The sequence below is a fragment of the Acanthaster planci genome, linkage group LG05 (genome assembly GCF_054643075.1).
Source record: "Acanthaster planci isolate LZ-2023a linkage group LG05, COTS_SCS, whole genome shotgun sequence".
NCBI lineage: Eukaryota > Metazoa > Echinodermata > Asteroidea > Valvatida > Acanthasteridae > Acanthaster > Acanthaster planci.
In genome coordinates this window covers 3,166,762-3,183,415 of record NC_141781.1, presented here as the reverse complement: position 1 = coordinate 3,183,415, position 16,654 = coordinate 3,166,762, and the positions used below count along the sequence as shown (strand labels likewise).

At 41.3% G+C, this 16,654-nt stretch overlaps 2 protein-coding genes across 3 annotated transcripts in view; one reads left to right on the top strand and one right to left on the bottom strand.

Moving 5' to 3' along the window:
- The window catches only part of dnaaf4 (dynein axonemal assembly factor 4), a 13,030-nt gene extending 11,441 nt beyond the window's left edge, over positions 1-1,589 (top strand). For both annotated transcript variants that reach the window (XM_022241700.2, XM_087136857.1), the window contains one exon: positions 462-1,589. The gene's annotated coding sequence lies outside the window, so the exon portion shown is untranslated. The remainder of the gene's footprint in view (positions 1-461) is intronic.
- Positions 1-16,654, bottom strand: part of LOC110982914 (peptidylglycine alpha-hydroxylating monooxygenase-like) — a 20,869-nt gene extending 4,215 nt beyond the window's left edge. Inside the window, exons 1-9 of the mRNA XM_022241699.2 lie at positions 15,932-16,654; positions 10,794-10,851; positions 6,622-6,709; positions 6,074-6,180; positions 5,221-5,304; positions 4,686-4,734; positions 4,293-4,360; positions 3,651-3,731; positions 1,012-1,088 (exon numbers count right to left, since the gene is read on the bottom strand). Of these exons, the coding sequence (XP_022097391.1) occupies positions 1,012-1,088; positions 3,651-3,731; positions 4,293-4,360; positions 4,686-4,734; positions 5,221-5,304; positions 6,074-6,180; positions 6,622-6,709; positions 10,794-10,851; positions 15,932-16,399 (1,080 nt within the window). The 5' untranslated portion in view covers positions 16,400-16,654. The remainder of the gene's footprint in view (positions 1-1,011; positions 1,089-3,650; positions 3,732-4,292; positions 4,361-4,685; positions 4,735-5,220; positions 5,305-6,073; positions 6,181-6,621; positions 6,710-10,793; positions 10,852-15,931) is intronic.

Here is a 16,654-nt window from a genome sequence, read left to right as displayed (position 1 = left end):
TGAGTCAAGAAATGGCAGAGAGTCTCTTATCCCCTCGTAAGGTTGTAAAGACAAAAAAAACCAGGGACTCCACAAAACTGCATGGCACCTGCACTCTCAAACATCATGTACTCATCCGTATTTGGCAAGCCACAATGCTCTGTTTGCTGGAGATGCATTTAAAAATGCATTCAATTTGCGCAAAAGTGAAGTGGTTCCACCTGTTCCTAAATCTGGGCTGTGTTCTGATGGTCATACCTGAGAATCGGCCGAGTTGTTTCTTGTCAGTGCAAAAATTACTTGTGATGATGTAATATGTGTTTTCAAATCTCCAAAACAACCAAAGAGAAGCAACCAAACGAATGGCTGCTGGATTTATTTGTTGATTTAAACTGATGGTGTAAGATTTACACCGTTCGTCATGCCCACTCCATCCTGAATACTGAGCTTTCAATTACATTCTTTTCCCCTTAATGCATTAGAGTTTGAAAAAGAAAGACAAGGAAATGGGCGTGTTCCTCGTAACAGCAGTTTGTTGGCATGAGGAAGGTTGCAGCAAGTCCATCTCTGGGCTCCCAGAATTCCTGCAGGCATCTCAGCCACTCCCGTTGAGGTTCCTTTCCACTCTGATGCAGTCTATCTATAGCATGTATCAAGGAGCGAGTCAGACCAGCTGCCCCTCCGACAGGTGACAGCAATACCAGGAACTGTACAGCTGATTTCAGTATGCAGAAAAGTGTTCCTTCAGTTTTTTTTTGTATAAATTGTGTATTTCCAAGATTTTGTATTCTGCATGTGTGAACAAAAGGTGCCTTTTCTGTACTTTTTGGGTCAGCGTTATATGATCTGTATTTTTCCGTCCATTAAATGAAGTTTTTCTAAAAAACATGTTATTGTATTTTTCTGTCAATGTACATGTACTACCGCAACTGTTCAACTGTTAAATCTGTCAGCGAGTTCTCATCCTTTATCATCTCCAGTTTCTTCATTCTCTCATAACTCCTTTCTTCCTATCCTTACATCCCTTCATACCTGAGGCAGCTGAGGGTTTCTCTTGCCAACTTCCTCCCAGTTGTCATCTCGGATGCGGTAGCCAGAAACCACTTTACCTATTTGGGAAATATTAAATGTAACCTGGATGAACTTTGATGTTCATGCTCTGGTACTTTGAATTATACATGTTAAAAATGAGGTGTGGCTCACATCCAAAAAGTTTCAAAATACTCAAAAAGTGTCATTTAATGAGGCCTTCAGTGGCCAAGAGTGAACAGCAAGTTCTTGCCAACATTCCAGAACATGTACTACTGTGTTTATCGAGTTCCATAAATCGGCTTGAAAGAAAATCTTGCTCAGCAAATTTATGTGCTAAACAAAAAATACTGGGGCACCAGTCACAGGAAATATGCACACCATGACGTTTTGGCTTGTGACCCATGCTTGCCAAGCAAATGTCTTTTTGGTAAGCTTATTTCTTAGCTAAATCACCCTGTGAAATTGGCTCAGCTGAAGGGTATAATGAGTTGTGTTTGTGTGCCTCAGAATCCTGAAGAGTGGTTTCTGTAATTCCAAGATTATTGTCAACGTTGGTAATAAAAGTCTTCAAAATTTAATTACAACTCCTCAGATTGTTTTGCTGTTTTGTGTTGAGAATCATGCTTATCTCCAAAGGAGCTAATCTACGTTAATTGGAAATAAATTACCTCTTAGAACAGAGGCCAAAATTCCAAGTAGCAGCTAATTAGAAAAAATTGCTAAAACAATGCACCATTGACAATATTAAGCCAAGAACTGGTGAACCAATATGCATCACATTACATGTTGACTGTTAATTTTTTGTTTCACTAGGTACATTGTTTTGCTTCGTAGCTCCATGACATGCTTAATATTTCACGTGAAACAAGCTGACTACGTTCATTACAACACATGCAGTTTACTTGGGAATCCCTGTGTTGGGTAGATTGTCCCTGCCTTCATTCACAGGATCTTTACTGTCATTCCCTGTGCATTTTTGCATTGGTTCTTGAAACTTCCAAAATCGTCCAAAGCCCAACTCCGAAGTAAACAAATGGCATGTCCTTTGTTCATGCTCTTTCGCATGAGTAAAATTAGGGCATGATCAAGTCTCATATTTTTGGCTGTCTGGTCCCGAACCCAGATTTTATAAATGCACATAGGAAGTATCTTTTGGCATTTGTAGCCACGTTTGCCTTCTGTTGGTGATCAGAAGTTGAATGTGATAACCGTTTTTATTTCTGCAAGCAGCTTTGGTTGTTTTTTTCTATTCACTTTTGTGACGTCAGGAATGGTTTTTGTTTTTCATGAATACTAAAATTCAATCGAAGGGTTGATTAGAGGGGCTCCAAAAAAAGAACTTAATAATTTATTCATAATCTAGTCCCCATCCAACACTGGCTCATGACTCACTTCTCTGCATGATTCAATGGGTAATGTCTGCAGGTTGAGCGCACTGCGTCAAAAGTGTGATGTTGCCAGCGCACGTAATTAACCAGTCACCAGAGATGTCCAACAGACAGCCAATCTCTCACCTCCCTTGTGATTAATTGTGGTCGGTCGACTGACAGGGAGGGCTGTTACACAGACCTTCCCTCCGGAAACCGCCTACAGAATGTTCACAGGTTCTTGTGAATGATGCACCCACCTCACCGTGACTAATTTATGAATGTGCTGGGGCATGTGATGTCCACTGAAATGAGCTATGCAGTGGCGTGTAACCAAACTATTACAAGTCCAGCTCAGTGGCCATCAATTGGGGGTGGAGAGAGACATGTTCTCCACTGGGGACATGTCCCATTTTCAGGAGTTGAAAGTGTCAACATTTTACAAATGATACCAGCGTTCCTTTGGAGGTGGAGGGTCCTTTTCATGGATGAAAAAATCAAATCAGAAAAAACTTGAGCCCCCATTTTGGGCCATCACTCAGAATCTGGATACCTTACTGGCAGAGTCGTAGACTCGAGTCACTTGAGTTGGACTCGAGTCAGACTTGAGTCGCTATTTGTGTGACTCGTAACTTGACTTCTATCAGTTTTTGACTCATGACTTGACTTGGAATTGCAAAAATTGCTTGTGACTTGACTTTGACTTTCACATTATAACTTGCCACCAACGCAAGTCAGAAAACTCTCAATCAAACCCATTTAAGTTTTAATTAAGGCCTGTTAATTAACTTAGTCCTTGCATTCTTAAAACAATCGGCTAAAAAAATCTTTGGCTTGCGACTTCCACTTCAGTCTTGTCTGCCGAAGGCCATGTCTGAATACTTGGCTGTGGTTTGAAATCGCACGTCACGTGACGTGACTCGTACTTGGACAAAGACTTGTGACTTGCTTGTGTTTGGACCAAATTGACTTGTGACTTGACCTGTGATCAAATGAAATGTGACTTGACTTGACTTGACCTCTGATCAAATGACCTGTGACATGACTTGGGCTTGCAAAACTGGATTTGCTACCACCTCTGCCTACCCGTCCAAACATGGTTTCTCTCTGATATTTACGTGGCTATAGTTGGAAGGAACATTTCGAGGCCATAAAAGTCTTACTCTGCCCCAAGAAACTGTATTTTACTGTCTTACCATGGGGCTCAATATCTGAGCTACAAATACAAAATTATTGATATGTTTTGTCAAAAATTAAAGTATTAATTTTTACCGAGTTTATGAGTGTGAACCCTGTATGCAAACGGGTAGAGAGTTGAGCTGTCTTGGTATTCACATGCTGCCTCCAATTTGGCTGGGAATGTAAGAAAAAGATAAAAATAAGTTTAACGTAGATGATCAATTTTTAAATGTCTTTTTTCATTTTTAGAAAAGTCAAATAAGGCTAAGAGCATCGACACATCAAAGCATTAGACAGTTGTCCTTTTCATTGGATGTCAGACTCTAACATCAGGTGCCTTTTATTCTAATTCTCAACATTTTGCTCGAACGCTCAATGCCAGAGTCATATCGTAACAGAAAATGATTCGTGAAAAATGTAGAAGGAGAAGAGTACGTAATAAAAAACATGGAGACGTTTATTTAATTAACAAAACAGCATAATAAATTCATTTTCAAGTTATAATTGAAAGACTATCAAGCAAACCTCTGCCCAGGGTTTTGCTCAGAAAATGCTCCAACGTTGAAATTACCACTGGCCTATGTTACTATTTAAAATTGTTTCCTAATAAGCTAAGTTTCAAGCAATTTGTCTTTGGTTGGAAAAGATCTGGTGACATATTTTTGCTCATTCATATGTTACATCTCTTATTATTTGTAAAGAAAAAAAAAGATGTGTTTGACTTTTGATACTCACTCTCTGTGTTTGCTTTGATCTCTCCGTCGTTGGTCACCATGAAGTACACACCAGCCAGATGGTCTTGCCTGAAATTGGGACGTGAGAAGAATCGTGTGCACTAGCATTCCGACAGTCTTGTATCAAATATCGAAGTGTACAAAAGCAAAGATATCAGTTTACTGCCCCCATTTTAGCGTGTTGTTGATGTGTTCAACTGAGAACCCTCCCTCGCCTAGAATTTAAAATACCAGTGAAATTTACCACAAGGTTTTGCCAGGCAATTAATGGCCCTGTAGAATACGTTACTGGGTCAACTTGGCGATGTCCTTTACGAGCGCGGAAAGATATGAATTTATTATCGAGGACACAGTGTGTGGTTAACATTCACGCGGAGTATGTGGGTGTACTTACGGACGGAATGTCATCTGTAATCCGATTCCTGAAAAGTCCTGTGTTCCATCTGCGAAGTACCAAGTTTAATTGGTTAAAAGCGAAGCCCGATCCGGGTTATTCTTCACATTGTGTTTTGTATAAATAGGCCCTTTTTTAAAAATATAAGTTGACTTGAAAAGTTGACGTCTCTTGCAGTAGAGTTTTTTTAATATAGTTTTATGGTGTACAGTGTCTTCTTTCCACAGTGAAATGCAAGGTATCAGTCTGTACGGGTGGATCTCATAAAATATGCTAAATATTGAAGATTTCCAATCCTCAAATTTAAACAAAATGTTCTTCAATACACATATCATTTCAAACTTCATCAATAGCTGGAATCTTCGGTTATATTGGGCCAGAGTTGTTCCTCCTTGTATTTATAAAATAGGATCACTTTCGGAGTCGATAGGAACATCGCTAGTCACCTCTTTAATAGGGCCCCAGATATTCAGAGGCAGCCTCTTATCTGAGCTTAAAGTGAGGCAGTAGCAAAAGTGTGAAAGTTGGGACTCACCTTTGAATTTGTCTACGTTATTGTAATGCACCTGCAGAACGAGGTAGTTAATACCTGTGTTTCCTCCAACCTCGAAACCGACATCTGAACAAAATAACCAACGAATTCAGAAACTTCAGAAAATTTGCAAGACTTCCAAACATTCCCTATACTTATCGACTATTCTTTTCTGTGGTAAAAATGGAAGGTCATCTTACTCTTACTGAAGCTTGGATCATCAGTGTACAGATATAGGCCTACATGTACTTGTACCTGCTCTATTTTCAACCCGTAAGAGGCTTGAATAAATCCTTGTCACATGATTAAAGGGTTGTCGATCAAGTGTCAATGAATTTTTTGTGCAAAGAATAGAACGTTCCAATCCACGGGTTGCAGTGAAAAGAACATCATAAACAACAATCATGTTCATTTCCATTTCATTCGGTGACGAATGAAATCATCAGATTCCATAAAGCCACCTGATACACTTTGAAATTAATCCTCCTGTTGCTGTCACAGACAGCCATAAACAACGGGAGTGTCACGATATATAATCAGCTCATGTAAGGAGAGAACTAAAACGCACGATAGAGAAAACAAAATGGGAATGCGTGCACAGTATAAAAAAAACACTCGGGGCTGCGGAGTTGTAAGTTACAATGGGTGGAGATTTTGAAAGCAGAACTGGGACGTCGATGAACGAAATTGGAACGGTGACAATGGGTTGAACAGAGCAACAAAAATACCGTTTGGCATCGGTTCTACGCTTGTGCACGCCTAAGAAAATAATGTTGTCTGTGACAACGGGACACCTTTCCCCAATCCTGTCCAAATCCTGGTTGGTGGGGTAATGACATTTCATCTATGGTTTTACCATTGGGTAGCTTGAGTGGCGGTGCGTCCATTGCCCAGGCATATTGAATCTTCTCCCCCATCAGACAAGGTGGGTTATCCCCAGTTCCCGCCATCTCCCCGCAGTTCCTGCAACCAAGAGAACACGTCACATGGCTTAATAAACCCAACCTCTGCAGCGACCTGAAATAATGCAGTCGGCCCTCGTGACTACAGTTTGTGAATGAGGCCTGTTAACGATCTTGATTGGAAGTGATGATTTCCTGAAGGCTTTCAATCATCTTTCAGAGGCTCTGAACTGAGCAATCCCGGTCCTGTCCTGCATTTTAATTGAAATAAAATCTCTTATGCATTTTAGTACGGACAGCAAACAGTTTCTTGACAGTTGTAATTGTGTTGTGCATGTACACCAAATCACGTGCGATACTAATGAACTCTTCCATTTTCGAACAAATATGACGATCACTTTTTAATGGGGTCCCGAACAGGTGTTGTTGCTTTGGTGCTGTTGCACCTGCGGGTGTTTCTTCACCGACTTCAATTTCACAACTCCCCAATTCCAACACTTACCACACGGTGTCCGTACCCCCTGGCACAGCGCATCCAAACAGTATCATGTGGTGGGCGGTCATCTTCTGCGCCAAAGGCTGGTAACCAACTAGACAGGAAAACGAGGGATTCATACTCGGTGTGTTTTTTTAGCGAACAGCAGAACGGGAGATTACATTGGTCAAGTCTGCGATATGACCAACGTAGTCTTTTGCAATGTCATCCCAATAATTCAAACAAAAATGCAACAGGAAGACAACGTTGGTAGCGATGCAGCCCTGTTTTTCATAATTACCTAACGCTCCGTGCAACTTAGGCCTACCTGGTGCGCATTGTCCCTTTGGGGCATTACTTAACGCAGAAATTTAGAAGTCCGAGACTAACTACTGCTCAGAATGGTGACGATTCATCTCAACAATTATGTACATGTATGACAACGTGAAGGCTTGATGCGGTTCTTGTCGCCCAAAATTCATAAACCGAAGATGCTATGAATCAGCAATGGATTTCCTCGTATGATGAATAACTCAAAAGGCATTAAGAACAAATATACAATCAATATCCATACAATTTTGGGATAGATATCTTCATTTCATATTTGGATATCGGAAAATTAAGATATAGCCTCCGTGAAGAAAGGCAGTGTTTGGATTTTCGTTTAAGTTTAGAGTTCTTCAATATTCGCCAATTATTTTTATTTTATATCTTATATACTGTATATTTATATAATTTTCTTTGAGAGGGGCCGCTTCCTGCAACGCACTCACGATTTTTAACCTCTGAATGTTCATTTGAGAATGTTCTGACGCATTGGTGACAATAAAGACACCTATTCACCGAAAGGCAAAGGGAGATGAACAAACAAAGCGTCTTGAGATGCAGTGCATTGGGCCGGATGTCGGTGGTCTGACGTAATGTGTTTGCCATCACCAGCATTCATTCATTCCCGACATCAACGCTGAGAATGCCAATTTCAGTCTAGAAGGCCTTCCTGCGAGCGCACAACGTAGGCCTATGCTTCCGAGCTGTTAATAATTGATTTCCATCGACAGTATTCACTTCTTGATCTGTTGTTTTGACTCGGACTATCTTGGACGTGGGGCCCAAACGTGATGCGCCGCACGTAGGCCCTTGCGGGATATCAGTATGACTTGGCGAACTGTGGCACCACCCGGACTCGTTGTCGCTACCGTGCGTGACTGGACTTCGTGCCGGGGCAATTAAGAGCTTCGTCCGGGCACGATGTTTGCCTGCACGCCGATTAGATGCCTTGAAGCGCAGAATGTAGAATAAGTGTAGATTGGACACGAATATATGTATCTGTAGGCCCACATGGTTGGCCAGAGCCATATCAAACACCAAATCCAAGCACATAAATCAAAATCGTTGGATCGTGATGCTTCATACCCCCCCCCGGCGGGCCAAATCCTAGACCGAATTTGCCCTGTGGCTTTTTTATAGTAACTTGTCCGAAATTATCAACCCTCAAGGGTATATAGCCGATATTTTGCGGAATTGAAAAAGGCGATAGACTAACATGGACAACTAATTGACACTTTACTCCTCTATGTAACAAAGTTTCTGACCTTCATGCGGAGGTAAATAAACATGAATATAACATTAACGGATGCAAACATGTATTCCACATTTTATTTAACCTACAGAAATTCATGTTAACCCGTGCTGGGACTTATGCTCAAATCTTTCCTCTTTAATTCGAAATGCTCACATCTTATGCACAAGCCACAGTTCACCTGACTTCAGTGCAACCTGAAAAAAAGAAACGAGTGTTGTGCACCCCTGGATGTACTCCTTGATAGGTGCCAAAGTTTAGGACACTGCTAATGAACAATTGTGTGTTATTTCAGAGGGCATCCCCTTATTTACGTTTGGATTTTTAATAACGGCTATGAATGTAAGAAAGTAGGCAGTGAAGACAGCAACCTTTTTTTTTCAACGCAACACGCAAACAGGTCCTTTTTAAAATTCCTTTTTTCAGGCTAAAAGTTACTCTATGAAGCCCCAAATCTCAATCTTTATATCTTTGTCAGCTTTGATGTCACATGTCTTTTCCCTCGTCTAGTCTTCCTCGTCATCTTTAGCAATTTTGGTTAGCATTTGATAAGTTTCTAGATCCATTCTGTTGTCCCTTGGCCTCCTAAAAGATAAGTGTGATGGCGTAAATTTATACTGGAGACTGGGGATGGGGGATGGGGAATTGTGTGTGGGGGTTTACTTTTATGCGCAGCCAGGGAAATTCGAATGGCGGGGGGTGCTGACACCGTATGACATTATGTAGGGGGCATCATTTATGGCACAGATGAATATATTCGTGCAGAATATTTACCAGAATGGCATATTTTTGGCTTATAAAAAAAATTGTTCTCCCGTTTGGAACGGCATTGAATACATTTTGGTATTTAATGGGAAGTCCGAAAATGTCTTTACAATCCGCTTTAAGTTTTTCGCACCGCGAAAAGTTGGAATGGGATGGTTCAGTATAGCCCACCACCCCCCCTCCAAACATGAGGGATTATATCCCCATCCTCCGGGATTTACGCCCGTTAAATGATGCCCCGTGCACCCATCCCACCCAACCAGAACAAGTTTTAGCCAGCCCCTGGAAGCTGATGAAGCTATGAAGACGTTGACTGAGGTCAACAGAAGGCCTAGGCCGCTGTTGTTTGAGTCCAATAAGCTTATATTTGTTTCTAAATAGCTCTCGGAAGGCGTTGAGGATTCAGTACTTTTATCGTGACACCAATGAAGGCGAACGCAACTCGTTTGAGAAATAACAGTCTGGATACACACCTGAGTGGTTTGTGGCTCGCTTATTAAATAAACATGTTCACAACTCGTACATGATTGCGCGTTTAGATGGATAATTTCGAAGCCCGTTGCTTCGCTTGAGTGCTACCGGATAGTTTACTGTAGGTTCATCTTTGAAACCGTGTTTGTCGTGTGCATCTTGTGTGGCTATCGGAAAGGGGATAATTGCCCGAGCGCGACATTTAGAAACCACAGATGGAAGCATGAATTAATAATTTCACTATTCCAAAATAATGGGACTTGAATAAGTATGAAATGCAGGTAAAGAGGAAAAGATAGTCGAGGCTAATACCAACAGAATGGAAACCAAAACTGAATGGGGCTCCTGTTACAGTTTTGTATTTTCAGTTCCTATGTCTTTTTGCTTCTAGCTCACATGGTGGAGTTCGTCTTACGAGTAAGGAGAATGGATTCTTACCCTGAAAACAAACTTAAACTTCAAATACATTAAATGTTGACAGTGAGTTTTATTCAGATGCAAGATCGTCTTTATCTTAATGCTTGCTTCCTCGTACTAATGTTAGTTATAGAAAATTACCTTTTGACCTTTATTATCAGCAGGAGCCTGAAGCAATTTGCAATATATCACACTCCTTGTTACCTAGGAACGTATCTCGCGTCTTGTCATCCATTAGTGTTGTCATAGAAACACTACATATACCTCCCTTGTTGGGTGCATTTTTAATTTACAGGCATGAGGCATGACCTCTTGATTGCATGAGATGAATGTGAACTCAAATCAGAGTTATTGGATATGGCGCTGGGTAGACGACGCAATATCTTTGGTTAATGAAGATGACTGTCGCAGATGAATTCATGCATATAATTACAATATTACTTTCAGTAGACGGAAATGAAATCCAGATTGGTCTAAACATAAAGTCAGCACAGCCTATTAATTGATGCTGGTGCTTATTAGTATAGGGCCTGCGGTGCCCATAAAATTTCCTATAAAACACTTAATCTGACTCCTGCATAACAATTCGTATGGGCAACCAAAGTTTGAAGCAAAATCACCCTTTGGTTGGTGTTCCATTTTACCTCAAATTTGTTCAAAATATACAATTTTGTCCCTTAATTTTAAAGAGGGTTATATATTTTCATTCAGTGTTTAGTAGTAGGCTACGTGTATTATTATCTTGTGTTTTTGATAGCTACGGAGATTTTTAACACTTTCGGTATACTTTTTTTATTTTGTACAGAGAGCCAGTCAGAATTTTAGCAGCCAACTGTAGAAAAACACAACTTTGATATAAAAATAGCAGACTCCATTGTGGGAATACATTTTTTTAAATCACCTAACATTATTGACGCTCATATAATTTGAGGAGACTTGTAGTTGATCTGTAATTGAACTATCTTACCAATGAAGACCGGTACCTCATCTGACAAGGGCATTGAATAGCAGTAGTAAGTATCCGGCTGTAGGGAAACCCAAAATATAAATAAAGGATCTTAAACAGTTCAAACTTATGATTTGGCATCTCGATAAGTTAACTTTCACAATTTGTCCATGTGTCCAATGAGCAAAACGCTGACTTCAAAAATTAAGCCATCATTGCACACTTTCTAGTAACATCCTCTTCTCAAGATGTATTTTTTGTGTTGGGGAGATGTTAATTTATATAACGGGTTTTGCCCTTACCCAACGTATATATTAATAAACACTGTATGCTCAGTGGTTGTTCGAGAGTTTGCAAAAAAAAGAGTTGGGTAAGGACAAAACCCGTTATATAAATTAACATCTCCCCAGCGCAAATGTACATCTTGAAAATAGTTCGCGGTACCCGCTGCTTCACCTGATTCGGACCGGCCAGCCGCCCCCGGCAAGCTCGGTGGTCGAGTGGTTAAGACGTCTGCACTAGTAAGCAGGAGGTCGTGGGTTCGAGTCCTACCCGAGTAAGCTTGTGACTTTTTTCACAAGCTCTTGGACAAGCACTGAGCATACACTGTTTATAAATATATATGTTGGGTAAGGGCAAAACCTGTTATATAAATTAACATCCTCTTCGACAATCATGTAACGAAGAATTGGGGCGGATATGAGCAAATGCAATGTGATTTGTGGAAAAGCCCTACTGATGGAAAACCCAGTATGGAGGCTTTGCGTGGTAGCCATCTTGCAGGGCAATTCTTTTGTTAAGTTTCTTTGTGCATATTCTTTTGAACAAAAGTACTGTTCTGTAAGATGACCATCACGCACAGGACAGGTAGCGTGCTATAGCATACACGCACAGGACAGGTAGCGTGCTATAGTATACACGCACAGGACAGGTAGCTTGCTATAGCAAACACGCACAGGACAGGTAGCTTGCTGTAGCATACACGCACAGGACAGGTAGCTTGCTATAGCATACACGCACAGGACAGGTAGCGTGCTATAGTATACAAGCACAGGACAGGTAGCTTGCTATAGCATACACGCACAGGACAGGTAGCGTGCTATAGTATACACGCACAGGACAGGTAGCTTGCTATAGCAAACACGCACAGGACAGGTAGCTTGCTATAGCATACACGCACAGGACAGGTAGCGTGCTATAGTATACAAGCACAGGACAGGTAGCTTGCTATAGCATACACGCACAGGACAGGCAGCGTGCTATAGTATACACGCACAGGACAGGTAGCTTGCTATAGCATACACGCACAGGACAGGTAGCGTGCTATAGTATACAAGCACAGGACAGGTAGCTTGCTATAGCATACACGCACAGGACAGGTAGCGTGCTATAGTATACACGCACAGGACAGGTAGCTTGCTATAGCAAACACGCACAGGACAGGTAGCTTGCTATAGCATACACGCACAGGACAGGTAGCTTGCTGTAGTATACAAGCACAGGACAGGCAGCGTGCTATAGTATACACGCACAGGACAGGTAGCTTGCTATAGCATACACGCACAGGACAGGTAGCGTGCTATAGTATACACGCACAGGACAGGTAGCGTGCTATAGTATACACGCACAGGACAGGTAGCTTGCTGTAGCATACACGCACAGGACAGGCAGCGTGCTATAGTATACACGCACAGGACAGGTAGCTTGCTATAACATACACGCACAGGACAGGTAGCGTGCTATAGTATACACGCACAGGACAGGTAGCTTGCTGTAGCATACACGCACAGGACAGGCAGCGTGCTATAGTATACACGCACAGGACAGGTAGCTTGCTATAGCATACACGCACAGGACAGGTAGCTTGCTATAACATACACGCACAGGACAGGTAGCGTGCTATAGCATACACGCACAGGTCAGGTAGCTTGCTATAGCATACACGCACAGGACAGGTAGCGTGCTATAGCATACACGCACAGGACAGGCAGCGTGCTATAGTATACACGCACAGGACAGGTAGCTTGCTATAGCATACACGCACAGGACAGGTAGCTTGCTATAACATACACGCACAGGACAGGTAGCGTGCTATAGCATACAAGCACAGGTCAGGTAGCTTGCTATAGCATACACGCACAGGACAGGTAGCGTGCTATAGCATACAAGCACAGGTCAGGTAGCTTGCTATAGCATACACGCACAGGACAGGTAGCTTGCTATAGCACACAAGCACAGGACAGGTAGCTTGCTACAGCATACAAGCACAGGACAGGTAGCTTGCTATAGCACACAAGCACAGGACAGGTAGTGCTATAGTATAAGACAGTTACGAGTTGGGAAGTCAGACCAGTGGCGCACCCAGGGGAGGGCTCAGCTCCCCCCGTTTTGATTTTTTTCTTTCTGAAAAACGGAGATACCATGTATACATCTATCTTAACCTACTTGTTCGGATATAGCCGTTCACTGTTGCACAACGGGAGAGGGGGCTTGAGTATCATTGGTTATTTTGCTGAGTAAAGCCTGGTCCGAGCCCCCCCCCGCCAACTAATCCCGAGTGCGTCACTGTGCCACACCATCACCGCACACTACAATTGATTTAGGATCTACACTTTCACGATTTTTTCCAGGTTGTTTGCTCTTTAATTTATTTTTCTCATGGCGATTTCAATAACGATCTTGCTCCGGTCATTGTGCCACAATGTAATAACAGAGGCCAGATTAAACAATTTTCACGTTGACATCACCTCGTGTATTTATTGCGCTGTTGCTTATCAGAGGGGCTAGATGTGAATTGTATAGCGTTCAATCACATCCCTTCGTGAAGTAGAACACTTCAAGCGATGTTCACAGTGATTTCAAGAAATAGGCCTACTCGACACGAGAGGCAATTAAATGTAACATAACTGAACCGCAGAGAAAATACCTGCTGGAATGTTTCTGAAGATCGAAGAACGAGAAATAGTGGCACATTGAAGCCTTCCCCGACCCAGTCACTGGAATTTAAATGCATTTTCACGTTCTTGTAGTGACGGAATTTGAGAATTGAGTTGTCCAAGCGTGGTCCATTTCAAGAATTCTGGAACTCAAATTAGACGTGCTAATTTTTAAATTTGCGTCATTCACATTTTAAGAACCACCTTTGTCGTTTTATTTCACCATACCGACTTGGTAGAAAAGCAATGAAGCTTTTTATTAGCATTTTCATTTACGGAAAATTAATTTGCCACCGCAGGGATTAGAAAAGTATGAGAAAGACGTGATGCCAATAACAGTTCAACCAAAAAAGAAAAAAATGTTCGCTTGCATCAATTTTTATACTTTCCTAAATCCATTGTCTCCGTAAGATGCTATTAAATTTCTACCAGTTCAACATCTACATTGTGTATGTATTCTGGGTTTTTTTCAGGTGCTACTAATAATTATAAAGCTTTCATGTTTCCCTCTTTTGTGAAAATAGTACAATTTTGGTTTAACATCGTTTTCAAGCAGTCATGTTTTTATGAACTAAAGGCAGTTTTAAGCTCAAAAGTGGAAGTGCATTTGAATTCCATTTGACAAAACGTGTCACAAAATATTCCCTCAATGGAACGTGCATGGCTATATATATAAACTCCCAATGTTGAAACACTGGGACTATTTGAATACATTTTGCACATAAACTGAATTGAAATTCAACTTTTCAATTTGTGCATTATCGTATTTCCATGCTCCTAACTTATTTTGAATGGTTTCAAGCATAGACATTGAATTATAAAGGGCAGATGTCACCGAATCTATTGCACTTGACGAAGCAATCTATCTCCTGTCGTCGTTCACATTCAAATTAAATTCAGAACATGGCATATTTTATTAAACGTCTCTATTCGATAGGTAAAATTGCCTCAGGAAATTTGCATTTCAATGGTATATGTTTGTTCATATTTAGATCATTTTACACAGAACTCCCGCAAATAACGGACTAGTTTGTTGACAGTACAAAAGAATTTGACCTTGGGTGGAGATCTTGGCAATTTAAATATTTTGGACAGAAATCTTTCCGCTTGGTCAAATGTTGTCGTCCATAGCAACAAAAATATTTGCCAGAATCCATGTGTGCTCTGTTATCCAATCTTTTATATTTATGCAGTGAGAATGTACTGTTTATTTTGCCTCCATGTAAATATCGTGTCAGTTGGATGCACCCGGTTGATATTTTAGCAGGTACGCAATTATTGGTTTGATTTTTATTGTTTATTCATAATTATAGGCCAAACAGCCAAATTCACGTTCTGCGGTTCTGTATGTTCTCTTTGTCTCGAACCGTTGAAAACAGTGAGTGCGTAAAGTCAGAATAAATTATTTTTAATGCGATGGTGTCTCGCTTAATGAAAGAGTTCCATTGCCAGGTGATAGTTTACTTCCTGACATCCATAAAATACATGTACTTACTTGCTGTCGTAAATGCAGTACCTACTGCGATAATATTAAAATCGAAATGGTAAGCTTGCCTGAACATGGTCAGTGGTTGAGTGGTTAAGACGTCTGCACTAAGGAGGTAGAGGGTTGGATTTCGCACAAACCCTTAGAAATCCCTGTGTTTACATTGGTCAATTGCGTTAGGGAAGATCATAAACTAAAGATGATATAACATTGCAATGTCTTTACTTCAACTACAGCACCTTGTTCGCGTAGAGGAACAAAAATTGGAAGATTAGATTGTGGATTTTTTTCTGATATGACAAAAACGGTAAAGGAGGCTAACATGAAAGATGGATTTGATGAACAGGATAAAACATGCTTTTGTTTCGTAGGAAACCAGCTCTACCGTCACGAGTGAAAAAAACATACCTGATTGTATAAAGTTGTAAACATGGAGGCACAAAACCTGCTTACGAAAGTTTTGATTCGACTGATGACCAGACAGGGAGAAGACTAAGCCGAAATAACTCTTAAAAACAGAATGGTTAAAGATTGGTTATAATACTAAAGGATTCCAGCATACCAGAACCATGATGGTGATTCTAACCATAGAGCATCTGTTCCTTGCTCTATGTTCGAACAACCAGTGACGCCTATTACAAATTCAGTACATGTATCAACAATAGAATAGAATATATACATGGTTTTATTCGCTTGCCTTGCTGTTTATGTTTTTCTTGTTTAAGCTTTGAACTCACCTTAGGAGGTCTAACTCCGGGCATGGTCAGGTTGTATTCGAACCTCCCATTGTCATCAACATACGGTAGTCCTTCCTCGGGGACATCAGATGACGAGGAGGCATCGAAGTATTCTGGGTAGTCGCCGTAAAGGGCATAGTAGTAGTTAAGACCAGGATACAAACCACGAGCACTTACAGCTACAAGAACGACAAAAACAAGAGAAACACGGCCGAGAAAATAAGCGTCCGCCATTGTTGCCAGAACCAGAATTCCGTTAGTGTGCGAGGCTTTGCTATACAAGAGAGACGCAAGGTACATGTATGTTAAGCAGGTCGGTGCGTCACCCACCACGAGGGCAAGCTGGGCAGGTTCTTTTGTGGTAAGTGTGTCTGTATGTGGCACGCACGTAGTGATGTGCATCCGTGCTCTCTGCGTAAATTGCTCGCCGACGGTTCTCTTTCTCCGTGCTCCTATCGGTCGTAGCATCCGGGCATCGTCAGGATCCAACGTCAGCTGTTGCTATGGTTACAGTCGTTAATGAAGAGCCGAAGTGGGTCCTCAGCACACGATTGTTAATGGGGTGGTTGAGGGGTTCGCAGAATAGCTTAAGACCATCTAAGTGTTTTTAATTACTGTTTTATTTCTTCTTCTGTGTCCATTGATATCGCCACACTTCCTGAAGTCATCACGGGGGAGGTATACAAGTTTTTTTTGTGATTCTGGGAACGTCATCTTGTAATT